General features: G+C 51.2%; 2 protein-coding genes across 2 annotated transcripts; both read left to right on the top strand.

The window, feature by feature from the left end:
• The first annotated feature begins 5,553 nt into the window (after positions 1-5,553).
• Positions 5,554-9,200, top strand: CDSN (corneodesmosin). Its single transcript, XM_052647763.1, has 2 exons — positions 5,554-5,638; positions 7,675-9,200. Exons 1-2 carry the CDS (start codon positions 5,554-5,556, stop codon positions 9,198-9,200), a joined length of 1,611 nt encoding a protein of 536 aa, XP_052503723.1.
• Positions 9,201-13,328: 4,128 nt separating this feature from the next.
• Positions 13,329-14,437, top strand: C11H6orf15 (chromosome 11 C6orf15 homolog). Its single transcript, XM_052647770.1, has 2 exons — positions 13,329-13,407; positions 13,641-14,437. Exons 1-2 carry the CDS (start codon positions 13,329-13,331, stop codon positions 14,435-14,437), a joined length of 876 nt encoding a protein of 291 aa, XP_052503730.1.
• The last annotated feature ends 11,612 nt before the right edge of the window (positions 14,438-26,049 follow it).

Here is a 26,049-nt window from a genome sequence, read left to right as displayed (position 1 = left end):
GTCCCTCTGACATGATCCTTCAGCCTCACCCGAATACACACTCAGGTTGCGCCGAGGTCCCCTCTCTCACCCTCTCCTGCTGGAGCCAGAGGGAGCTGGTTCTCTAATTCTGGGTGACCAATAGCAATAAAATGCATGAGTGGCAACAGTGGAAAGAATGACTGTTTAACAGCTGAACGTAATGAGTGGACGATGAGCCCTGGTTTCCTTAGCGCTTGCTCCACAGAACAGACAAGAGGAAAAATATTGTTGTTACTCCAAGAGCTAATCACAGCCTCCACATTCACCTCCTCACAAGACAGGAGGGCCAGTGGCCAAATCAGATGTGGCTTAAACAGAGCTGTGAAGTCTCGGACTCAAGGAGCATGACCATCGCTCAGCTGACTCCCTGATTCGTGCAGGAGGGCAGGAGGAGGAAGGGGAAAGAATGGGGCTGGGGGACAGATAGCCTGGTGGGCAGAGTGCCCACCTGCCAAGTTCTTCCTCTATGGGATTCACTGGCTGAAGTTCTGGATCTGACCCCGGCCCTCACTCCCATGTCCCTGCTCTGGTACTCGGGTCTCTTGAAGAGCGGAGCTGCCAGGAGGGTGAGAACACGGCCGAGAGGAGCGAAAGGGCATGCCGACTTGCTGACCAGGCCAAGTTCCAGAAGATCAGTCTTAATGGAGAGAGTGATGGACTGGGTTGCCAAGGGGAGAAGGGAGGGTGTGGCCAAGTAGGGATCACACCATGGAATATATATATGTATATAATTAATTTGGCTGCATCTGATCTTAGCTGTGGATTCGAACTCTTAGTTACCTCATGTGGAATCTAGTTTCCTGACCAGGGATCAAATCTGGCCCCCCGGAATTGGGAGCAAGCAGTCTTAGCCACTGGACCAATGAGGAATCCTCCATGGAAAGTATTTTGAAGACCACTCTCCAGGACAGTGATTCTCACATTATGTAGGGGTGAGCTCCCCTGAATCACCTAGGGGATTTTCTGACACAGCACTGCCTACCCCACCCCAGCATCAGATGAATCCTTGTTCAGGGGGAAATCCCAGGACTTCCTCCTCAGGGCCACGTGAGCTCTGCTCTCTGGTAATGGAAGTGTGCTGTGTCCCGCAGGAGAAAAAGCTCATCCAGGGGAGAGAAGAGAGTCTCAAGGGGACCAGTCACTCATGAGGAATGAGGGCGGGACAGACAGGCCCACAAGACAGCACGGCTGAGTGGCTCTGTGTCAGAGCCAAGTTCAAGTCCTCCACAGGTGGAGGAAGGGTGTTGGAGAAACAGCAGGGGAGGAACATGGTTTTGGAGCAAAGGTGGGGAAAGCCCACAGGCACTGGAGCCCAGAGTGGCCCCGCTGGCCTCTCCACCTCTCCCCACTGGCCTCTCCTCCTCTCCCTGCCATGGAATAACCTCCTCTTTCAGGCTTTTTCACTTCCTATCTAAAAAGATATATATTTTTTTATTTGATCTTTGTTGCAGCACTCAAGCTTCTTAGTTGCGGCATGTGGGATTTAGTTCCCCGACCAGGGATCGAACCCGGGCCTCCTGCATCGGGAGCACAGAGTCTTAGCCAAAAGGCCACCTGGAAAGTCCCCTATTTTTTTTTTTTTTCTCTCTCCTTTTCCCCCTCAAGCGTAAGCCTTAGCTCTACTGAGGACCACTGTATGGAACACTCATTCCAGAACTGCTGTCCTGACTTTCAGGCCCATGGGTGAAATGCAGAGAAGAAAAGCTTGAGTGGAAGGGACTTCTCACTCAGGATTTAGCTTCTGAGACTTTGATGACAGAGGAATTTGAACATATTCTTGCAGGGATTAAGGATCAGCTGAAGCCTGTCCATGGGCCACTGCCATTAATTTATGGCACAGGGTCAGCTTCATGAAGAAATGAGACCTGTGTGGACTGCGTTTGAGTCCTTTCTAAACTCTTTTGCTTATTATCAGCTGGTTTGGGCAAATAATTTAAACTGAGTTTTGTCATCTGTGAAATGGGGCGGGGGAGAAAAACACTCATCCACAGGGCTGTTGTGAGGATTAAACACCAGAGCAGATGTTGGCTATGTGGGACCAAGTCCGGCCCACAGTCGGCAATCAGGAAACCGTGGTTCTCTACTCCGAACCTCCTCTCCCCGGGCTGTTCCCACTCAGACCCCTCAGTTCCCCTCGCCCCCCTCTAACCTGGCTATGGTCACCGCCCCGCAGGTCCACGCAGTCCATTCCTCCAGCCTGCTACTCTGCGCCTACGCTTCCCACACCAACCCAAGCCAGCGCACCTTCTAAATATTTTCAGCACCGCCAGGGCCCCGAGTCTGAGCCGTCTGCTCCCTCTCTTCTCTTCATTCCTCAAGGGCCAGGGAAAGTCCTGCCGCCTCCTGGAAGCCAAGTGCCTGCCCCCTTTCTCCAGGCCGGCCTTCCTCCTAGGCTGTGAGTTCGCAGCTGGACAGCAGCTCCTCAAGGGCAAGGATGGGTCATCATCCCCCACCCACGTTGCAGTTTAGGATGGTGGACCCTGAACCCGAGCCCCATGCAGAACACTACGGCACAGGGGAGCCCGGAGAGGCTTGGAGTGGATGCAGCCTGCCTTCTCCAGATACGGGGCAGGGACCCTATGGGCAGCACGTGCTTTAAGCTTGACCTTGTCTGGTGGGGGGTTTCCCCTGCCTCACACTCTCACTCACTCCTTCCACTGGGCAGGGCACTTGCTGGCAGGTGAGGGGTAGACTCCGCGGCTGGAGAACACAGTGGACCCACCTATGCCATGTGGGCCTCGTCTCACCGGTCAGTGTCCTGAGGTGGCCCTGGCTTGGGCACTCCCTCAGTCTGTGCCCTTCCCTGCCCTCCTGGGTGCCATCACCTTCAGATTTTTGCTGCCTGAGCTGAGAGGCGTTAATGGGGAGACCCAGGGACACAGCAGAGTAAACCACGTCGGGGCTGATTTCAGTAAGAAACAAGGGGCTCAGAGGGCCCACGTGTGGCAGGCGGTGGAGGGATGGGGCAGACATGGGTGCGCGATGGGGTGGGAGCGTGGATAGGAGGACAGCAGTCGGGAGGAGGAATGTGGCCACACCACTGTGTCGTGTGGGTGGCTGGAGATCTGGCAAGAGGCCCAGAGAGACGGTGCCTCCTCCAGCCCCAGCCCCGCCAAGGTCAGGAGGCACGGGAGGGAAAAACAGGACAAACATCACCACCTCTGTTTGCGCTGGGAAAGAATAACCCACAGAGCCCGCTGTTCCTCCTCTTCTCGCCACCCACGAGGCTCCTCTTCTCTCGGCCGCTCCCCTGTCTGCTCCCAGGGCCCCCTCCCTCCTTGCCCGCTGGACCTGGAGCCAGTGGGGCCTGAGAGTCTAGGAAGGAGCAGCATTTTCAACAGCACCCCTGTGTGCAATGTCCGCTGCCCTGTAGTAGGGGAAGGGGGCAGAGAGGAGACTCCTAGAGGTCAGCCTGGGGAGGGCCTGGGGCTGTGGGTGAGCCCAGCCTAGTTGCCTTCCCCCGGTGGAGCACACAGGCATCATTTAAAATACTCCCGTTTTGTAGATGAGCACATTGAAGTTCAGAGGGTTTGGGTGAGTTGCCCAAAGCTGGGAGGTTAGCTGGGACTTGAACCCAGGTCATCCTGATTCTGAAACCAGTGGGTTTTTTTTTTCCCTCCCCACTGCATCAACCCTCTTCAGAGACTGCTGTCTCGCTACCCCCACAGCCCCCCCCCCCATTCTCATTTTGGGTACTGGTGGACACTCAAGGGCTAGATTCAACTGATTTTAGCCACTAGGCACATGTAGCTATTTACATTTAAATTAAGACTGAAAATTCAGGGCCACTCTGGCGGCTTAGTGGCAAGGAACCACCCGCCAGTGCAGAAGATGCAGGTTCCATCCCTGGGCAGGGAAGATCCCATGTGCGGCAGAGCAACTAAGCCCTGTGCCACAACTACTGAGCCAGAGCTCTAGAGCCCGGGAGCCGCAACCACTGAATCCACGTGCCGCAACTGCTGAAGCCTGCGTGCCCAGAGCCCGTGCTCCGCGACAAGAGAAACCACTGCAACAAGCAGCCCGTGTACTGCAACTAGAGAAAGCCCGCACACAGCAGCAAAGACCCAGCGCAGCCATCAGTAAATACATCTTTAAAAGATTCGATCCCTCCAATCATAGTAGCCCCATTTCACATGCTCAGTGGCCGCAATGTGGCAAGTAGCTACCATTTTGGACAGCACAGAGTCAGAACAATTCCATGGTCGTAGAAGATTCTGTAGACAGTGCCGGGCTGGGTCAGGACCAGGGAAAGGGTCAGAGAAAAGGACAGAGGAGCCCAGGGCTCCGGAAGAATGGCAGCCTCTGTGAGGAGACTGGGTGGTTTGGGACTGAGGGTCCAGGTGAGGGGGCAGGGAGAGGGCTGGGTGGGCTTGGGACGGAGGCAGAGAACCTGACCCGACTCCCAGGTCCCTCCCTCTGATACTGATACTGTGGGCAATACCAGTGAGCAATTAATTGGCTGGGGTGGGGCCAGGGTTAAAGGGAGAGGGTGGGGAATACAGAGGACAGGGACCGCCCCCCTCTTAGCAGACCTCAGAGCTCTGCTCCTCCAGGCCTGCCCTTCATCCTCAGGGACCGGGGAGTCCGCTGACCCTTCTTTGTCCTACCCAGGATCCTACCCAGGCCGAGCCAGCTGCTTCCTGTTCGCTCATTCAGGCCAGGCAGCCAGTTAATGGGCGGCAGGGCCACCACCTTCCCAATTAGTCTTATTAGCCTCTTGCTCACCCACTGGAGTCAGGGTCACCCCTGGAGGAGGGGCTGTGAGTGGCCTGTGAGTAACCGAGGCCCAGCTATGACAGGAGTCCTGAGCCCAGGCCGGTCCTCAGGCTGAGGCCCTGGCGTCCAACCCCCACATGCTGTCCCTGGAGCCCCCCAGAAGGGAGAGATCAGGGGGCTGGTTTTGGAGTGCAGGCTCTGAAGGCCCACTCACTGATGGAACACAGAATAGGAGTGTGGCAGGCATGGGACCTGGGCTGTGACAGCAGGAGGTGGGGAGGGAGGAGGAGAGCGGAAGCTGAGTGATGGGTCCCCAGGAAAGGACGGATCCAGGTGCTGTGGGTGGGATCCCAGGCGGGGTAGGGGCTGCAGTCGGTACCTGAGGGCAAGTTGAAATGCCCACATCTGTGCATGGAGAGAGGATGGGGTGTCAGACACGCCAATACTGGGGAAGGCAGGAGAGTGAGGGAGCCAGGTGACTGGGCCCCGTGGTGAGAGTGGCTGCCCCAGAGTGGGCGGCCGCTGGGGCAGAGCGCCTGGTTCCAGGTTAGGCAACGAGGAGCCGGAGCCGGCTAGCCAGCTGGCCCCTCGGCCACGGCACACTCCACACACTGCAGCCGGCCCTGCTGCTGAGTAGGCAGATGCTCCAACTGATTGCTTCAGCTCCTCCCGGCCACACCAACTTCCCCCAGGCACCTACCCCTCCACCCCTCCTCCCCTCCCCACAGTGACTCCTGCCCCGAGAATGTCCTGCCCTGGCATAAAGGCCCCGGGTGTCCAGGAGCTGCTGTCAGTCAGGAGGCCACGCGGTCCAAGATGGGCTCTTCACGAGCATCCCAGATAGGGTGTGTGGGAGGGCGAGGGGTGCTGGCTTTGCTGCTGGCTGGTCTCCTCCTGCAAGGTAGGAGGTTGGGGCCCTGGGAGCGGGGAGAGTTGGGAGAGGAGGGAGATTCAGGCTCAGACAACTGGTCAGGGAAGGCTGGAGGGAGCCCTGCGGGGTGAGAGTCCAGGAGAGGACTCAGAGAGGGGAGACTGGGGGGAGGGCTGGGGCTCTGGAACCTGATGCTTGAGTCTAGAGGCTGCTCCTCACTGCCTTGGCACCTCAGGCAACTTACTTAAACTTTCTGAGCCTCCCTTTCTGAAAGTTTAAAAATGAGCTTAATGTTAACACCTCGCTCTATGAGTCTCTAATTAAGTAATACATGTGACACGGCTGTGGAAATTATAGATGGTTATATGTTGATGGATGTTGTTGTAATTATACTATTATTGGGGTGCTAGAAGATGAAGATTGGATATTTAGTAGTCATAATAATTGCTACCATTCATAGAGGCCCTTTTATATGCCAGACACTATTAGCACTATATTTATTTTTAATTTTTTAACCATGCTGCGAGGCCTGTGGGATCCTAATTCCCTGACCAGGATCAAACCTGCACCCCCTGCACTGGGAGCACAGCAGCCTTAACCACTGGACTGCGAGGGAAGTTGCATGTACTAGCACTTTAAGTACATTAGCTTTTTTAATCAATAGAAGAACTGTGTGAGAGATTTGTTATTCCCACTCTGCAAAGGAGGACACAGAGGTTGGAGAGCTGAGGAAACTGGCTCAAGATCACAAATTAGAAGGCAATTAAGCCGGGCTCCAAGCCCCAGGCTGGGTGATTCTGGGACCCGTGCTGCGTGGCCACAGCTGTGTGGCATAGGGGAGCAGAGGCGGAGGCGTGGGGGAGCTGCTGATTGGTGCAGCGGAGTGGAGGGGGCTGCAGGCAGAGCCGGGGGTTGGTGTGAAGGTGGATGTGTTGAATTTCTTTTTTAGGAGAGAATGGGGACTGCACGAATTGTGGAGACCTGGTTTTTGGTGGGGGTTGAAGGAGGAGTAATAAATCATGGATAATGCTGTCTGTTTTTGTAAAGCAGTTTCTAATAGATGATCACATCTAGTGGTCACAGTAACGCTGTGAGGAAGGCAGGGCAGATCTGGCCTCTCCAAATGAATAAGCTGAAGCACGAGGCTCTTGGGACCGGAGGGGGTCGAGGAGGGGAGCAGAGGAAGGATGGGGGGAGGGTGAGCTGGGGTGAGGAACAAAGGGTCAGTTCCGGAAAGACAGTCAGACGTGGGCCTGGGGCGGGCAGGCAGTCCTGCGGTACTGAGGAAGGTCAGAGGCCTGGGGAGGGTTTCGTTCGCGTCCCTGGGCTGGGCTCGGGTGCAGTGTCCTGTTGCTGCGCGGGTACCAGCAGGTTCTGAAGCAACAGTGCGTGCCCTCCTGTCCTGGCCCCCGCCCAGGCTTGCTGGCGTGGCATCCTGAGATGGGAAGCAGGGTTTCTATCCTGCCCCCGAGCCTGGCCTTTTGAGGGAAGCAGGTGACGGAATCGTGGTCCCCGCGTGTCCTGCCCTTTACTGCAGCCCCTGTGCCTTTCTCCTGTCTCTCTTTCCCCTGTTTCCTTGTTTCCTTTCCCTGTTTCCCTGCTTCCTTTCCCCCGTTCCTCAGCATCCCTTTGGCTATTTTCCCTTGCTTCTCAGTCCTCCATCATCTGCCTTTCTCCTCCTCCTATTTGGTCCCAAGACCTCTCCCACCTCTCAGAGCCTCGCTCTCCCCCACTCTGTCTCTTTGGTGTTCTGTGTTTTAGACCTGTTCGCTCCTGCCACTTCTTCACGCCCTCTCATCTTCCTCTGAGGCCTCCTGCTTTGGAGTCTCATATTCTTTTTCTCTGGTCGATCTCCGGCTTCCCTCCTGCCTCTTCTCCCAGAATAAGCTGCCATCTCATTTTTCTTCCGCTGTGAAGGCCACTTCTCTCCGCCTTTTCCACCCCAGACTCTCTCCCTGGGCTCCTCTTGGGAGAGATCAGAGTGTCAGATGCCTGAGGTGGGCCTGGGAGGGGAGGGAGAAAGCCCAGCCTCTCTGGCCCTTACTAACCACTGCTTTCCTCACCAGGGACCTTGGCCAAGAGCATCGGGACCTTCTTAGATCCCTGCAAGGACCCCACACGTATCACCTCCCCCAATGACCCCTGTCTCCTGGGGAAGGGGGGCTCCAGCAGCTCCAGTGGCTCCAGTGGTGTTTCCAGTGGCTTGAGTGGTCGCCCCAGCGGCGGTTCCAGTGGCAGCTCCAGTGGCTCCAGTGGCAGCTCCAGCAGTTCCAGTGGTGTTTCCAGTGGCTTGAGTGGTCGCCCCAGTGGCGGCTCCAGTGGCTCCAGTGTTTCCAGTGGCTTGAGTGGCCGCCCCAGTGGCAGCTCCAGCAGCGGCTCCGGCAGTGGCTCCACCGGGTCCATTGTTGCCCATGGTGGTTCTTCTGGATCTTCGTTACTTAAGCCAGGAACAGGGTATTCCCAGATAAGCTACTCCTCTGGGTCAGGCTCTGCTCTACAAGGTGCATCGAGCTCCCTCCACTCAGGAAGCATCAGCTCCCAGTCAGGAGGAGGCTTGAGCTCTTCTGGTTCCCAAACCTCCTGGATGTCCAGCAGCGGGGGCCAGAAGGTCAGCTCCAAGCTGCGGCCCTGTGGTCCCGACATCCCTGACTCTCCCTGCAGCGGGGGGCCCATCGTCTCTCAGTCTGGCTCCTACATCTCCAGCTCCCACTCTGTGTCTGGGGGTCAGAGGCCAGTAGTGGTGGTGGTGGAGCAGCATGGCCCCGGTGGCCCCGGAGTGGGTCAAAGGGTCCCCTGCCTCAACGGAGGCCCTCCAGGCAAGCCCTGCCCCCCCATCACCTCTGTGGACCAACATGGCAGCTACGAGGTGGTGGGTGGCTCCTCCAACAGCTATCTGGTCCCAGGCATGACCTACAGTGGGGGCAAAATCTACCCGGTGGGCTACTTCACCAAAGAGGGCCCCATCAAAGGCTCCCCAGGGGTGCCCTCCTTTGCTGCCGGGCCCCCCGTCTCTGAGGGCAAGTACTTCTCTGGCAACCCCATCATCCCCAGCCGCAGCTCTTCTAGCTCCAATATCTACCAGTCCGGAGCTTCCTCAACTGTGGTGTTCCAGCCAGTGGGCTCTGGTGGGGTCCAGCCCTGTGTGGTCGGCTCCCGGGGCTCTAAGGGGCCCTGCTCCCTCTCCAGCTCAGGAGTCTCCAGCAGTCCCAGCATTTCCAGCAGCTCTGGTTCATCTTTCCATCCCTGTGGTGGTGTTTCTCAGGGGCCCTGCTCCCCACCAGGCACTGGCTCCCTCAGCGGCAGCTCTAGCTCCCTATCTGGTGGCAAAATCGTCCTTCAGCCCTGTGGCAGCAAGTCCAGCGCTCCTGGTCACCCTTGCATTTCTGTTTCCTCCTCGACACTGAGTGGAGGTCCAGATGGTTCTCCCCAACCTGACCCCTCAGCTGGTGCCAAGCCCTGTGGTCCAGGCAACTCTGGAAAGAACCCTTGTCGCTCCATCCGGGAGATCCTAGCCCAGGTGAAGCCTCTGGGGCCCCAGCTAGCTGACCCTGAAGTTTTCCTACCCCAGGGAGATCTACCTAACAGTTCATAAAGCAGATTTTGCCTCCACACATGTGCAGGCATACACACACACACACACACACACACACACACACACACACACACATCCCATCTCTCAAGTGGGAGAAGTTCAGGGGTAGTCCAGGCATGGGGTAGCTCAGTTTCCCTCCTCCCTCCCAAACGATGGACTTCCCTGGTGGCTCAGACGGTAAAGCGTCTGCCTACAAGGTGAGAGACCCGGGTTCAATCCCAAGGTTGGGAAGATCCCCTGGAGAAGGAAATGGCAACCCACTCCAGTGTTCTTGCCTGGAGAATCCCATGGATGGAGGAGCCTGGTGGGCTACAGTCCATGGGGTCGCAAAGAGTCGGACACGACTGAGCGACTTCACTCCCAAAAGAGCTGCCCCTACTTCCCCCATCGCCCCGATGTGGCAGACTCTCCCTTATCACCTCTTCTTTCTATGCCTCCCCAAACTGTAGGCTCCAAATCCTTTTCCTCATTCTCTCCCCTTCTACTGCAGTGCCCCACCCGCTGCCAGATTCCCACTCCCCAGAATTTCCTCTGCCATTTCTTTGAGATGGTATAGTCTACTGGCTAACCCTACCCATTCAGATTCTTAACTGGGACCCCCCCGAAATCTCCTAGAGGAACTGTGATGCCCGGACAAGTCATCCCCTCCCCACGCTCATCCCTGCTTTGCCAAATAAAGCACAAACCAAACGATTATTTGAAAACAATGACCATTTTTCACTGATCTCATTCCACCATCTGGTCAACCAGCGAGATGCTATTGGGTTCTCACACTCCCAGTTCCATTCCTGCCCTCCATTATAGAGCTCACCACGCCCTTTGTGAGTTCCCAAACACTCCTCCTGTCTCTCAGTCTCCATCTCGGTCCAGCACTCAGATGCTTCGCGCCCTGTGTTGGGGAGATACCAGACTCTCTGCGGAGACTGGGACAGCCTCCCTGCTCTCACTGGGTCCAGGACAGATGTTCCAATAAACTGTGAGAACTAGATTAGACTCTTTGCCTTCTTGGTGTCCAGGGTCTCCTCTTAGGACCTGGGTGATGCTCTCCTATGCCTCTAAAGGTCCTGTGTCCCCCACTTTCATTTGTAAATTGGCCCCAGTATTTCTTATATCTTACATCTCCTCCTACAAAGGAGGAAAACAACAAATATTTATTGAACCGAAAGCAGGAGGCCAAGCAACCTTGGTCTCCCAGATCCTTCTTCCCACGTCTCTTCTCTCTCACTCCCCAGGAAATCCATTCTCTCCACCACCCATTCACCCGGGGGTCCTCCCCTCTCCTTACGAAGAGCCCTAATGACTTCCTCCCCGCCCCACACCCGGCTCCTTCTCCTCTACCTTTAGTTGGCCTCATCTTTCAGATGCCATCCTCTCTGGGTGTCCTGAGCATTGATTTCCTGGGTTTCTGGGACACCTGGAGCCTTGGGAAGGCTGGAACACAACAGCCCAGGCTAGATTCCTGGGGACTGAGTAGGAGCCCAGGCGGGTGTTGTTTTGGGAGCTGTGGGCGGAGAGAGTAAAAGACGGAGAGGACGGCAGCGAGCAGGGTGTGCAGCCCAGCAGGGTGACTCACTGGCCCTTGGTGACAGGCCCCAGCCACAGTAGAGCACGGCCAGCAGTGTCCTTTCCGCCTTCACTCTCTTGCTGCCCCTGCTGTGGATCTAGAGTGAGAGCTGGAGAGGTGAGAGGGGAGCGCTACAGTGGGAAGGAGAGGTAGCCTCCCCCAGAGAAGACCAAGATTGTGGAGCATGTACCGAGGGCCATGTGACTATGTTCTGGAGACAGCAGGGGAGACGCCAAGGCCGAGGCAGCTCTCACACCCCAAGGAGGGGACAGTGGATTGTGCTTATCCCTACAGGAAGGGCCTCAACCCAAAGCACAGGGCATCTCCCAGAGCCTCTGCTTGGCTGCAAAGGACCTGACCCCTGGCCTAGGAGCCACTTCATTCTCTCCTGTTGGGATGGTATTCAGTTCAGTTCAGTCACGCAGTCGTGTCCAACTCTTTGTGACCCCGTGGACTGCAGCACACCAGGCTTCCCTGTCCATCACCAACTCCTGGAGTTTACTCAAACTCATGTCCATTGAGTCAGGTATGGTGTTAGCTGGCCCCAAATTTTGGACTGTTGTTGAGATTCCTGAACCAGCAGAAATATTGATCAGAAGTGACCTGGAGCAGGGAGCCAACCTGCAGGGTTGACTGAAGACAGAGGAGGGCTCCAGAATAATCCTGTCTGTGTTATCACTGTGGAGTTGCCCTTGGTTGCTATTACCTGGACTGCAGCCAACAATAGGAGTCAAGACCCTTGACCACCACTGAGGGAGGGCTGCAGCCTCTGACCTGGACCTCTAGTTTCTGGTGTGATCCAGGTCAAAAAGGTTTGTAAAACTGATGGATGTCACCCCAGAAGGCTGCTGTCCTGTACCCACTGGCCAGATTTGCATCTTTTTTTTTTAAATTTTTAATGGAATATAGTTCCTAGTTTTAAAAAATAAAGCATTATTAATATTGATTAATATTTACATTAGGCTATTCAGGTTTTGGGCTTCTCTGGTGGCTCAGTGGAAAAGAATCCTTCTGAAAAGGCAGGAGCCTCAAGTTCAATGCCTGGAAGATCAGAAAGATCCCCTGGAGAAGGAAGTGGCAACCCCCCAGTATTCTTCCCTGGAGAATTCCATGGACAGAGGAGCCTGGTGGGCTACAGTCCATGGGGTCACAGAGTCAGACACTATTTAGCGACTAAACAACAACAACAAATAGTTGACTTACAATGCTGTCCACTGACCAGATCTGGAAAGAAGCTCTTCCAGGAGTCAGCCAGCAGGGCCTGGAGATGAGGATGAAATGGTAAAGTCTAGCAGCTAATATTTAGACTTCCTGCAACAAGGGAAGCCTAGTCTGGGTGTGTCCTGGAAGCCAGCAATAGAGTAACAAAGGCATTTAGATACTTTTTATTGTAAAAATATCAAGCAGATTTAAGAGTAGACAAAGTAGTTAATAAACCCCTATATTCTCATCACTCAGCCTTAACAAGGATTAACTCCTGGTTACTTGACAAGAGCATATCAATGCCCTCCTTCTACTTAGCTGGAAATATCTGTTCTCTCTCTGTCTCTTTCTCACTGTATCTCTTGTGTTCTGTGGACATATTTGACCATCTAAGGTAGGCAGAATGGTGCCCTCCCCATAATCTAAGATGTCCATGCCCTGATACCTGAAAACTAGAGTATGTCAGGTTACATAGCAAAGGGAAATTGTTTGCAGGTGGAATTAAGGTTGTTAGTCAGATGACCTTAAAATGGGAAGATTATCTGGGATTACTGGGGTGGGCCTGATATAGTCATAAGGATTTTTAAAGAGGGAAGAAGAGGAGGTCAGACTGACGCAGTATGAGAAGATCCTGCTACTTCTGGCTTTGAACGTGGAGGAAGTGGACCACGAGCCAAGGAGCCCGCGTGGCCTCTAGGAGCTGGAAGATGCAGGGAAATGGATTCTCCCCTGGGGGCCTCCAGAAAGGCTCTACCTGGACTTCTGATCTTCACAATTGTAAGATAGTAAATTTGTTTTGTAAGACATTCAGTTTGTGGTTACTTGTTATAGCAGCCGTAGGAAGCCACATACCAACCATCTTTTAAGGACGGGAACCAGGTCTATTTCCCAAGACACAGGGTCTCATCTAGGAGCAGCCCCTCAGATGGGGGCCACTTTGAGGTCACGATGATGGAGCTTTGGGGATACATGAGAAAGGGGTGCTGGAAGGGATAATCTGGATCCCAAAGAGAGAGAATCAAGTGTTTCTATTGCTGAAAAGTGAAGAGATGGAGACCCCAAGGGCGAAGGTCCTCATGTGCTTGGCATAGGGAACTGGGAAGAGTAGGGCTGGCAACCAGCGATGAGCCGCAAGCCAGAACACCTGGATTGGGAAGGCGTGGGGAGCTTGAGGAAAAGAGCAGGGTGGGAACACTTAGCCTCCCTGGGTCATTCAAATGGCACCTGTTGCCACAGAATGAATTAGAAATTAGGGTGGAATGTGGGGATTTATTGTCTCCATAACCACTGGCTCAGCCTGTTTCTGGTGTCCCCCGCCCCACTGACAGGATAAAGGGCTGGATGTCTAGGGGCTGAGGGAAATGCAGAGCAAGATGCAGGGCCGCGTGGTGGGGAAGCGGGCTCCTCTGGGGCTGCTCCTGGTCTGTCTTCATCTCCCAGGTATGGAGGCTGTGCCGCTCCTCGGGCAGGAGCGGACTGGGGGGCCTCAGGGGAACTGGGATTGAGGGAAGGGGTAACGGTGGGAGGCTGTACGCTTGGGTCCCTGAGCAGGTGAGAGCTGGCTCATGGGAAGTGAAGGGACTTGAAACAAAGGGGCTCAGGGAATCAGGGAGGGGAGGGCATTGGGACCAAACATCTGGTTCACTGGCTGCCTCCTCTTGCCCTTCCCCCAGGCCTCCTTGCCCGGAGTATCGGTGTGATGGAGGAGAAAGTTCCTCGAGACTTGGGGATCAGCTTGCCTCTGCTGGGACCACCTCCCTTGACCGGCCCCTCCAACACCGAGCATCCTCAGCCCAAACCAGCCCCTGGGCCTAATGATTTGTCCAGGGCTGCTGTGAAGCCCAATCCTTCTCCATCACATGGCTCTCAACCTGTAGGAGGTCCTGGGGTGCAGCTCTCCATGGACTCCTGGCCCTCGGAAGACCCCTGGCCGATGCTGGCAGCTGCGGTCAAGGACCACGCTGGGGAAGTGCTGCCCGGAGAACTGTCTTACCTTTCTAGGGTGGCTGCCCTCCCCGTGGGCAGCAGGCCTTGGCCTGCAGGGCCCTCTGCACAGCCCGGAGACCCCTCACCCGAGTCCTCACCCTTCCACCAGGACTCTGAGTCTAGACGGCCACTCCGTCCTAACGTGCTGGGCTCCCCAGGAGACATCCTTGCCCGATCCCCACTGTGGGCTCTCATCAACAGAATACGACGGCCGCTTCTGCCTGGTCACCCCTGGGGGACCCTGAATCCCAGTGCGTCCTGGGGAGGTGGAGGCCCTGGCACCGGATGGGGAACAAGGCCCATGCCATACCCTGTGGGAATCTGGGCTAACACCCATCAATACCCAAGTATCAGCTGGGGGAATATTCCTCTATACCCAGGTATTAATCAGTTTCCTCCCCGAGTTCTCCGTCCTCCTGGCTCCTCTTGGAGCATCCCAGCTGGCTTCCCCAATCCTCAAAACCCTGGGTCACAGTGGAGTTAGGAGGGTGACAGAGTGGGGAAAACCCCAGTTAGAAGTCAGAGGAGGAAGTCCGGTTCCCTCCCCTTGTGGCATGAGCTAAATCAAGATCCTATCAGTTGTTTTCTAGCATCATCCCCACTATCACTGCCTCCCTGCTCTCCCTGCGCTGATCTCCAATAAAACACAGCACTTACTGAATCCACTCCTTCTCAGTGTTTTTGTTTCTGGGTGCAAACTGGAGTTTTGTCCATCCCCATTTTCTCATCTCCACGTTCCCCCAGGGTCCTCCTGATGCTCTCTTTCCATCCCCATCCTTTGCAAGAGATCAAAGCCCAGGTGTCTCAGGGTAGGGCCTCATGGTCTCACCTGGGCCAGGTGGGAGAGCTGGCTCCACTGTCCTGGACACTGAAAGGGGGAGGAGGGGCAGCAGGACTAACAGATGGCACCTGCAGCAGGAGGGAAGGATGAGGTCCAAGTGGGGAGTGAATGCCCTTTCATTCAGAGACACAGAGGGTCAGAGAAAGTCATTGAGTCTGCTTTTGTCTTTCTTCCCAGAAAGTCACGGTTCTTGGAAGTGAAGGAGGCACTGATCTCCTCCCTTACATGCACCACTTGGCACATTGTGCCCCAAAGAATCACGGGCTTAGGGCATTTGCTGAACAAAGAGCAGACCTCTGTAGAGGAAGAAAGAAAGGGAGAAGAGACTGGAACAGAGAAACGTGGAGCCAACAATCCTGCCTGTGGATGCGTTTGATGCTTTTATCCCCACGTGATGACATGGCTTTTGCTTTTGGTCACACTGCCCTCCCTCTGGTTTTCCCAGGAGCTCTCCATCCTTGTACAGGAGTTAGAGTGCAGTGATGAAGGCTCACTCTAAGAATGCGCACAAGGAAGTTAACAGAAGTTGCTGGCGGTGATGAGGTTTCTAGAAGATACAATCCCTGGTGTCTACCCATGTCTTCCCATCACTAACCACATGACCCTCTATCACGTCAATCTCTTCCCTCAATCCTTTCCCACCCTGGATTCTCAGTTTCCCCCAGTGCTGGGGCAGGCGATTCTGGTTCTGATTTCAGCACCTGTCTGTGCCCCACAAGCTCGGCTGGAAAGGGGGTTTATTTTCTTCACTGAGGAACTGCCAGCACCATGGACAGCATCTGGACCGAGGTCAGCGTTCAGCAAACACTGAGTCAACACTCCTGTTTTCTCTCTTCTTCCACTTTATTCCTGAGCCACAAGCCTGCAGGACTGCTACTGTGCCTTTCCCAGAGCCTCACTGACATCTCCCCAACAAAGCCCTTCTCGGTCAGGAATGCCCTGTACATTCCATTCTTTAACCTTCATTAACAACTCTGAGGAAGGTGTTGCAAGTAAGATAAAGCAACTGAGGCTCAGCGAGATTAAGCAATTTACACAAGGTGACTTAGCCAGCGTGTGACAGAGTCAGTGACTCAAATGAAGTATTTCTCATTATCTGTCCAGGGAGTGTTCAGGTATAATATGCAATTAACAGAAATCCATCTAATTTTTATTGAGTACCTGCTATGTGCCAGACTCCGGACGAGGTGCTTTCACAATACCCTTCCAGCTAATCTCCAAAACAATTCCACTGGGTAGGCACTGCTGGCCCATTATACAGGTGGAGATACTGACGCCCAGATAGGGAAGTGAGCCAAGGCTGACAGGGTAACACAGAGCCGAGGAAGTGGACTTTGTCCACTACTCGGTGCTGATGGAGGGTCCTGGGTAGCTGTGGTCAGCTTTGTTGGACTGGTCTTTGCTGTAAGGTTGTTTTGCTTTAAGTTGTTGCTATTTAAAATAGTGGGATTGGTCAGCAATCTGTGATATAATGAATGTCCTGAGGTTTGCAGCGAGAGCTGCTGCTCATGTACTGATTTGTATGCTTCTTGTTGTTGTCCAGCTGTTGAATCGTGTCTGACTCTTTGAGACCCTATGGACTGCAGCACACCAGGTTTCTCTGTCCTTCCCCATTTCCCAGAGTTTGCTCAAACTCAAGTCCATTGAGTCGGTGAGGCCATTCAACCATCTCATCCTCTTTTGTCCCCTTCTCCTGCCTTCAATCTTTCCCAACATCAGGGTCTTTTCCAATGAGTCAGTTCTTTGCATCAGGTGGCCAAAGTATTGAAGTTTCAGCTTCAGCATCAGTCTTTCCATTGAATATTCAGGGTTGATTTCCTTTAGGATTGACTGGTTTGATCTCCTTATAGTCCAAGGGACCCTCAGGAGCCTTCTCCAGCACCACAGTTCAGAAGCATCGATTCTTCGGCACTCAGTCTTCTTTATGGTCCAACTCTTATATACATACATGCCTACTAGAAAAACCATAGCTTTGACTATATGGACTTTTGTCAGGAAAGTGATTTCTCTGCTTTTTAATATGCTGTCTAGGTTTGTCAGAGCTTTTCGTCCTTGAATTACAAGGCAGAGTCTTAACCGCTGGACCACCAGGGAAGTTCCATTATGCTTCTATTAGTGGTTAACTGGTGGAAGTGGTGACTGGAGTAAAGTCATTTCTTCTGCCCCAAGAGGGAAGGTCCCATAGTAGAGTGTGCTTGTCTGGAAGCTGGAAGATGAGGTTCCCCTTCCATGTGCCTGGACGGCTCTCTCAGCTGTGTTAGTTTAGCTGATCACTTGCCTCTGCAGACCTTGGTTTGCTCATCTGTAAAATGGGATGAAAGCAGATGTCCGATCTACTTCACAAGGTTGTTATGAATTTTAAGATAATAATAAAGTAGATTAGAGACTGAAAAATGGAGCAATTGTGAAGATTAGAATGCAGGCTGTTGTCTCAGTTCAGGAGGTCCTGCCGGCATCACAGAGAAGGCAGTGTCTGTAGTTGACGTCACAATTGATTGTTGAGTGTGGTGTGATGCTTCCCCCTGGGAATTACACCTAAGAGAATTATCCCAAGATCAAGAAGGGACAGTCAGCTTCTACTTGAACTATTTCCTTCCTTGAACTGTTCTCTTAGATGTTTTTCACTTATGCACTTTGGGGCGATCATAATCACGGCATCGATTTATCACATATATACCATGAACAAAACCTGTTACAGGGTCATCTTACTTCTCACAACAATTCTAGGATGCACTTACTCTGACTATTTATGTTTTACAGGAGAAGAAACTGAGGCTCAGGAAGATTAGGCAACTTACCAAAGGTCACAGCCAGTGAGGGGGAAACTTAGGTATGGTACCATTTGGAAATAGCAAGCAAAGGCGGGCAAACTGTACAGGGCAGGTGAAAGTGGGATTCTCTAGCTCCCATGGCTTAATCACCACCTGGAATCCGTCCTTCAACAAGTTCATCTTCACCCATTTTCATGTCATCTGAAGATCGGCAGCCAGGCTAGTGGTTTTATCTCTCCCTCGAGACCAAATGTCTCTTATATTCCTCTCATTCCACTGGAAAGATGTCCCATATTGCTTATCTATACCTCTTTATTTCTTTCTTCCTACCTCCCTTCCTTCCTTTCCATTTTTTGGGTACTTCCGGGATCTTAGTTCCCCGACCAGGGATTGAATCTGTGCCCTTGGCAATGAAAGTGCTGAGTCCTAAGCACCTGGACCCCCAGGGAACTCCTTCTACCCTTTCTAGGTTGGCTTTCCCCTTTTGCTGTCAGGAAACTGGTGAACACATCCAGAAGACACTCTTATGAACCCAGATTGTCCCACCTGAGAGTGAGCACACCAGCCCTCAGGAAGACTGGCCACATGCCAGGGTTTCTACTTCTGTCCACTCACAGAATATCCTGGTCAAGGAGGTCTGTACAGGGACTTCCCTGGTGGTCCAGTGGCCAAGACTCCGGGCTCCCAATGCAGAGGGCCCGGGTTTGATCCCTTGTCAGGGAACTAGATACCACATGCCACAACTAGGGGTTTGTATGCTGCAGCTAAAGCTCCTGTATGCCACAACCAAGACTGCAGATCTGGCGTGCTGCAACTAAGACAAGTTGCAGCCAAATAAATAAATATTAAAAAAACTAACACAATTCACTCTAACCTCTAAAAAAAAAAAAGGATTTCTCTGAGTGGAGAAGGGACTGATGGAGAGTGAATATGAATGAGCCAAGGTGGAGATTCTGAAGATGGAGAAGCTTCAGTCATATGAAAAATGGGTGCAGAAAAGGGCTTCAGATTTGTGGGCTGCTGACTCCAGCTGGACAAGTCACCTGGAGAGGAAATGACTCCTCAGATGCCTCCTCGGGGCCTGGCACAGTGCACGTTTCATGCACAGGGAGGTGCTTTTGTTTAATTATTAAATTTGTTTCCTGTTTGTGCCCTTCTTTCTCACAGAGGGATCCTCACGGCCTCTGGCCTGGGTGGTTCTGGCCATCTCCTGATCAGCCTCTTACACATAGGTCTTGTCTCCTCCAGCCCATCCTAAGTCAGCTGGAGCTGGGGAGAGCAGAGAATCCGGAGGTATGGTTTAAAGGGTATAGGCTTTCAGACTTACAAGATGAAAAGCGTTACGTGATGGATGGTGGTGACGGCTCCACCACAATGCAAATGTTTTTAATATTACTGAACTGTACACTTAAAATGGTTAAGATGGTGTGTTTTATGTTATGTGTATTTTATAATAGTAAAACTTTGAAAAAGTCAGCTCTAGTCAGGCCACTCCCCTGCTCAAGTATCAGCCAGCTGCAGAGCCCAGAACCTGCACCGAAGATCATTGCCACGTGGCCACTGCCCCTGACTTCCTCTGTTCCTCACCCTCATTCCTGGCCCTGCTCTCTGCCAGGGCAGACACTACTGGAGGAACTCAGAGAGGCTTTAGAACTGATGAATGCAGGTAAGCAAGCAAACACCTAGCTCCCTGCCCTGCACACCCACCCAGAGCCCAGCCTTCAAGCCCCTGGCCATTCTGTACCCTTACTCCTGTCATCCACCCTTCTTCTCAGTGAAAATGAGGAAAGAAAAAAAAATGATACCCAGGGAAAAAAGAGAGAGATACAGCTAGATCTCTTTCAAGTAGAATATTCATGGAGAAAGTTCTGTCAGGATGTTATTCAGCCGTTACTCCCTGCTAGCGGAAACTGAACTTTGTAACCATAGGCACTGTTCGAACTTTTTCAAGGAGCAAATACATACAATACTAGGCTTAAAATGAAAACAAAGAAACCAAACCAACAAAGAGGCCAACCCATCTGTAAATGACTCCTGGTTCAAGAAGCCTTTCTTGACTCCTCACTGAACTCTCCTGCCTTTTGCATTTTTTGTGACATTGGATCATTATTGTTATGACTGCTGTAACTAATGGGCCAGGTATTAAACTCTCCAAACCTCAGTTTACTAATCTGTGTAAGGGGGACAGTCAGTTCCCATGTGATGGAATTGTTGAGATGACTCAAGCAAATAACTGCTTGTTAAATTCTGACCATAGCATCTGCCAGAACAAGAACTTAATAAGTCTTTGGTTGCTTTTAGTATTTTTTGAAAATTTTTATTTATTTACTTTTATTTTTTGGCTGTGCTGGGTCTTTGTTGCTGCACGTCGACTTTCGAAATTTGTAGCGAGCATGGACTACTTTCCACCGCAGTGCTCAGGCTTCTCATTGTGGTGACTCCTGTTACAGAGCGCAGGCTCAGCAGTTGTGGCTCATGGGCTTACCTGCTCCACAGCATATGGGATCTACCCAGAACAGGGATTAAACCTGTGTTCCCTGCATTGGATTCTTAACCACTAGACCACCAGGAAAGTCCTGCTCTTACTATTATTATAATTTATTCTAATTCCAAACAACCTTCCAATGTAGGCATTATCAACATTATAAATGATGAAAATAAGGCTCAGAGAGGTTTGGTAACTTGCCTAAAGTCACACAGCTAATAAAGGGCTTCCTTTACTAGTTAGATGGAAGTTCATCACCCATGAGTGAAAGTTGTGGCGAATTTGCACAGTACATGAGAGACACCATCTGGGGAAGGAACTGTAGAGGTGTTAAGGAAGTTTAGGAATAACTAAATCCAAACAAAGGAAACATGCCTGGCTGGAGACTGTAACTCAGGAAGAAAAAAGTGATTTCAGGGTACTGGACTCTATCTGAAGAAAAAAATGTGGCTGCAGGAAAGGGTGAACTTCATGGGACCCAGGAAAGGGAGACCCAGGGGATACGAACTGTGAGTTGTTTAATTGCTCCCTGTAGGGAGACAGGCTTGTTCTGGCCATGAGTATTCTTTCTGTTGTAACCTAGTGTTAATCACACCAAATGGCTGTGATGTCAAGTGTATAATAGCACGGAACTAACATTCATGCTCTACGTATCAAAAGATGGGTGGAGAGAACTTCTTACGTCAGTTTGATGAAGAATTCATGATTACACTAGAATCTCTTGATGGGTTAAGCTGGACCAACGGCAGAGGCACATGGATTGTGTTATTCTGAGTGACTCTGCCTAAACATGGTACCACCAGCCATCACAGGGACACTGGAAGAAATGAATAAATCCTGTGAAACTTGTATTCACGATAAAGATGTGGCTGGGATTTTGTTCACTTTATCCCACCACTTCTATGGAGACCTCTTTAACCCAGGAAAAGGAATAGCTCTGCATCTCCTGAGAGGTTCTGGTCTCTTTTTAGTTTACAGATGTTGGGTGCCAGATAATGACTGTGTTTCCCTCTTTGAACTGGCTGCTAGAGAGCTCAGTTACAAATCTGTAGTTTTCCTTCCAGGATGATGTTTATATTAACCTTACTCCTGGTTTTATCCCATTTTTCTAACTATTCATTTCCCTGGTTGTAATTTTTATTGTTTAAGCTATTTTAGATTATGTTTAAAACAAGGCCCTCCTCCAGGGGAAATCTTCCTGACCCAGGGATCGAACCTTCGTCTCCTGCAGCTCCTGCATTGCAGACAGTTTCTTTACTGTTGAGCTACTGGGGAAGCCCTGTTTAAAACAAGGCTGGTATAAGTGAATACCATGGTTATTCCAGGACTGGGATTTACTGTAACCTGGATGAAATGTTTCCAATGAACCCACCTCTCTTGACTGATTTCTTGGTCACCAAGCAGTATTCTGATTGGCAGTCATTTTTCCCTTCTAGGAGTCTTACTACTAGGAGGTCGGCATGCTGGATAGTGGGCAAAAGTATTCCATCTCAGGAGTTAAATGGTTTCTAAACCAGAGATTCAGCAATATCTTGGGTGTGTCCCAGTTTCTCTTTGGGTGTGGGGATTGTTCTAGAGCTCAGAAGGGAGATTCCTGGGCAAAATCACAGTACAGCCAGTTCCCTTACTTCATTCTATATGAGGTAAACCCCTCTGTGATGCTCTCCAGGGGAAACAGAGGAAGGAACCAGCATTAAGGAGAGACAGAAAGTACTAGGCAGCTTAGCGTGTGAACACATTCATTTTGGAGCTAGTAGCTGCTGACCTGGGCCAGGTTAGAGCAGCTAAGTTTTCATTTATAAAATGGAGATAATAAAGTCGCCTAATGGCAATCCACTCCAGCACTGTTGCCTGGAAAATCCCATGGACAGAGGATCCTGGTGGGCTACAGTCCAAGTGGTCGCAGAGTCGTACACGACTGAGCGACTTCCACTTTCCTCTTCCCAACTTGCAGCTTCCCAGGTGGCGCTAGTGGTAAAGAATCCGCCTGCCAATTGCAGGAGACGCAGGTTAGATCCCTGAATTGGGAAGATCCTCTGGAGGAGGAAATCACTACTGACTCCAGTATCCTTGCCCAGGAAAATCCCATGGATAGAGGAGCCTGGTGGGCTACTGTCCATGGGGTTGCAAAGGGTCGGACACGACTGAGCACCTGAGCACCCAACTTGTCTAGATTAAATAAGTCGACTCATGTAAATCACTTAGCATAGCTGCTGCAACTATTGCCATTTCTAGCGCTGCCAAAACTGATATAACCATCACTGATGCTCACTTCAATTCTACAAGGTAGGCTGAGTGAAGCGAAAGTCGCTCAGTCATGTTGGACACTTTGTGACCCCATGGACTATACAGTCCATGGAACTCTCTAGGCCAAAATACTGGAGTGGGTAGCCTTTCCCTTCACCAGGGGATCTTCCCAACCCAGGGATAGAACCCAGGTCTGCCTCATTGCAGGCGGATTCTTAGGAGGTAGGTTCAGTTCAGTTCAGTTCAGTTGCTCAGTCGTGTCCAACTCTTTGTGACCCCATGAATTGCAGCACGCCAGGCCTCCCTGTCCATCACCAACTCCCGGAGTTCACTCAGACTCACGCCCATAGAGTCAGTGATGCCATCCAGCCATCTCATCCTTGGTTGTCCCCTTCTCCTCCTGCCCCCAATCCCTCCCAGCATCAGAGTCTTTTCCAATGAGTCAACTCTTCGCATGAGGTGGCCAAAGTACTGGAGTTTCAGCTTTAGCATCATTCCTTCCAAAGAACCCTCAGGACTAGTCTCCTTCAGAATGGACTGGTTGGATCTCCTTGCAGTCCAAGGGACTCTCAAGAGTCTTCTCCAACACCACAGTTCAAAAGCATCAATTCTTCGGCGCTCAGCCTTCTTCACAGTCCAACACTCACATCCATACATGACCACAGGAAAAACCATAGCCTTGACTAGACAGACCTTGGTCAGCAAAGTAATGTCTCTGCTTTTCAATATGCTATCTAGGTTGGTCATAACTTGTCTTCCAAGGAGTAAGCGTCTTTTAATTTCATGGCTGCAATCACCATCTGCAGTGATTTTGGAGCCCCCCAGAAATAAAGTCTGACACTGTTTCCACTGTTTCCCCATCTATTTCCCATGAAGTGATGGGACTGGATGCCATGATCTTCATTTTCTGAATGTTGACCTTTAAGCCAACTTTTTCACTCTCCTCTTTTACTTTCATCAAGAGGCTTTTGAGTTCCTCTTCACTTTCTGCCATAAGGGTGGTGTCATCTGCATATCTGAGGTGATTGATATTTCTCCCAGCAATCTTGATTCCAGCTTGTGTTTCTTCCAGTCCAGCATTTCTCATGATGTACTCTGCATAGAAGTTAAATAAGCAGGGTGACAATATACAGCCTTGATATACTCCTTTTCCTATTTGGAACCAGTCTGTTGTTCCATGTCCAGTTCTAACTGTTGTTTCCTGACCTGCATACAGATTTCTCAAGAGGCAGGTCGGGTGGTCTGGTATTCCCATCTCTCTCAGAATTTTCCACAGTTTATTGTGATCCATACAGTCAAAGGCTTTGGCATAGTCAATAAAGCAGAAATAGATGTTTTTCTGGAACTCTCTTGCTTTTCCCATGATCCAGCGGATGTTGGCAATTTGATCTCTGGTTCCTCTGCCTTTTCTAAAACCAGCTTGAACATCAGGGAAGTTCACAGTTCACATATTTTTGAAGCCTGGCTTGGAGAATTTTGAGCATTACTTTACTAGCGTGTGAGATGAATGCAATTGTGCAGTAGTTTGAGCATTCTTTGGCATTGCCTTTCTTTGGGATTGGAATGAAAACTGACCTTTTCCAGTCCTGTGGCCACTGCTGAGTTTTCCAAATTTGCTGGCATATTGAGTGCAGCACTTTCACAGCATCATCTTTCAGGATTTGAAATAGCTCAACTGGAATTCCATCAGCTGCCCTAGCTTTGTTCGTAGTGATGCTTTCTAAGACCCACTTGACTTCACATTCCAGGATGTCTGGCCCTAGATGAGTGATCACACCATAAGATGACTCATGTTTTGAAGACGGGACGGGGGTAACGCGCGTTCCTGTCACTCCGCAGGCTGCCACTAGAGGGCAGGCTGAGGTAGGGCGTGCGGGAAGGAGCAAGGCCTCTGGTTAGCTCCGTAAGCCGGAACAAGCGGTTAACAAAGGGGGATAGAAGCAATCAGCTCTTATTGAATAAGTGTGAGCCCCGGGGTTTTAAAAGTACTAGCCAGGGCTCTGTCTCTTTCTCCCCATCCCTCTGCTCCTGAAGTCTGTCTGTCCGTCTCAAAGTCTCAGGTGGTCTTTGCTTCTTTTTGGATCACTCAGCTCACAGTAACGTCTAAATCCACCCCCTCTCATTCATTCTTCTCTCCATACTCTCTGGGACTTAAGGACTGGGTCTCTTTTACCCTCAGATTTCTTTCGCTCCAATAAATAAATGAGAGACAGGATACCGAATCCCCACTCTGGGGCAACTCAGGCTTCTCCTGTAGGCAGAGCGACAGCAAATAACATGCATCATTCCGTCCTGCAGAGCCTTAGATCCACAAACTCACTTGATCCCACCACCATAATTCTGGTGACGACCCCGTAGGCCTTGTCCCATCCCGCCTTCCACCCACACGCTCCAAGCCCCATGGGCAGTCGTATGCAGAAGCTTCTGGTAATAGGGCGAGTGTGGGGAAAGCCTCACGCCCTTCCGCATGCAAGATAGGCAGCATCAAGATTTAAGGAGTTACTGCTAGTGTATTCTAAGCACAGTTCTAAATGCACCGATAGTTGCTCTTTCAGTCCTGGAGTCTACTGGTAAAAATTTCTGTGAATGCACGCAGTTTCACTTCTAAATGTCTCAGGCAACAGAAGGCATCACAGATTCTTTGGACCCACTGAGGAAGCCCCAGGCTGTGCATTTAGCAAGAGGACATTTCAAGAGGGGACTCGGGCTCAGGTGGATTCTGACCAGTTTGGTCCCCAGGCTCCTGACACTGGAGCCCAGTGAAGATCCAGTACAGGAAGTTTGGTTCTGTGAGCAGCACAGCGAAAGGGCCTTTTTCTGTTTCCAGGAGGAATAGCTATTCTTGTGTGTGGCTTGTAAAGATCACACACAGCACAAAGGCCACTGGGTGCTGCAGAAGGAAGACGCTGGGCCTCATGAGGAAGGTAAACCCCTTTACTGTTAAACCAGGTACAAATCCCGGAGTGACTGGCTGTATTACTGGCTTATGTGCTAGTACAGAAAAATAAACTGCTCTATTCTCTAGACACAATTCTAGATGCAGTAACAGTTGCTCTTTTAGTTCTGAATTCTATTGGTAAAACTTTCTGTAAACACACAATTTTTCACTTTTAAATGTTTCAGGCAACAGAAGGCATCACAGCCTCTCTATCTGTAGAATCTTGAACCCTGAGTGTTGCTCTGAGATTTCACATACCCTCCAGAATCCCCTTCAGATTTCTGAATGTGAAGCAAACGTGATTGGACATGAAGTTGTACAAACAAAAATGTTCACGATAAATAAGGCTTTCCTTGAGGTTGGCTCTATTATTTGGGCAGATAAAAACTATGTTATTTCTAGAAAAATGAAACCAGTTATATTCGTCAGCTTTGTTTCTACTGAAAGGCAGAAATCTGACTCAGGCTTGTCAAACGGTGAGTCACTGTCTTACTGAACAAACCAAAGAAAAGCCAGGGAGCAAGTGAATCTCAGGTACAACTAGAACCAAGGGCTTGAATGCAACTAAGACTGCCCACCTCTTGTTTTCTCTTGTCTCCCACAGGGGAGCTGTATGACTCCTCCCTGGGAGAATGAGGGCTCTATCCTGCTTAAGTTAAGGCTACTAATGTCTACCACATTGATACAAATTGGGAAAAGCTATTTTCCTAAAACACAATCTTCATCATTCTCTACTTATTTCTTGGGATCCATATATTGGAACCTTGGGCAAATAGGCCCTAAGTTTTCCTACCAACAGTAAGAGTCTATTCCT

The sequence above is a fragment of the Budorcas taxicolor genome, chromosome 11 (genome assembly GCF_023091745.1).
Source record: "Budorcas taxicolor isolate Tak-1 chromosome 11, Takin1.1, whole genome shotgun sequence".
Classification (NCBI taxonomy): Eukaryota; Metazoa; Chordata; class Mammalia; order Artiodactyla; family Bovidae; genus Budorcas; species Budorcas taxicolor.
The sequence above is the reverse complement of the archived record's forward strand: the minus strand, read 5'-3'. Positions and strand labels throughout refer to the sequence as shown.

Excerpts from the sequence above, each read along its gene's own strand:
- CDSN (XM_052647763.1), top strand. The coding sequence starts at position 5,554 with ATGGGCTCTTCACGAGCATCCCAGATAGGGTGTGTGGGAGGGCGAGGG. Across the intron at positions 5,639-7,674 it reads GGCTGGTCTCCTCCTGCAAG|GGACCTTGGCCAAGAGCATC; the intron begins GTAGGAGGTTGG and ends TTTCCTCACCAG.
- C11H6orf15 (XM_052647770.1), top strand. The coding sequence starts at position 13,329 with ATGCAGAGCAAGATGCAGGGCCGCGTGGTGGGGAAGCGGGCTCCTCTG. Across the intron at positions 13,408-13,640 it reads GGTCTGTCTTCATCTCCCAG|GCCTCCTTGCCCGGAGTATC; the intron begins GTATGGAGGCTG and ends CCCTTCCCCCAG.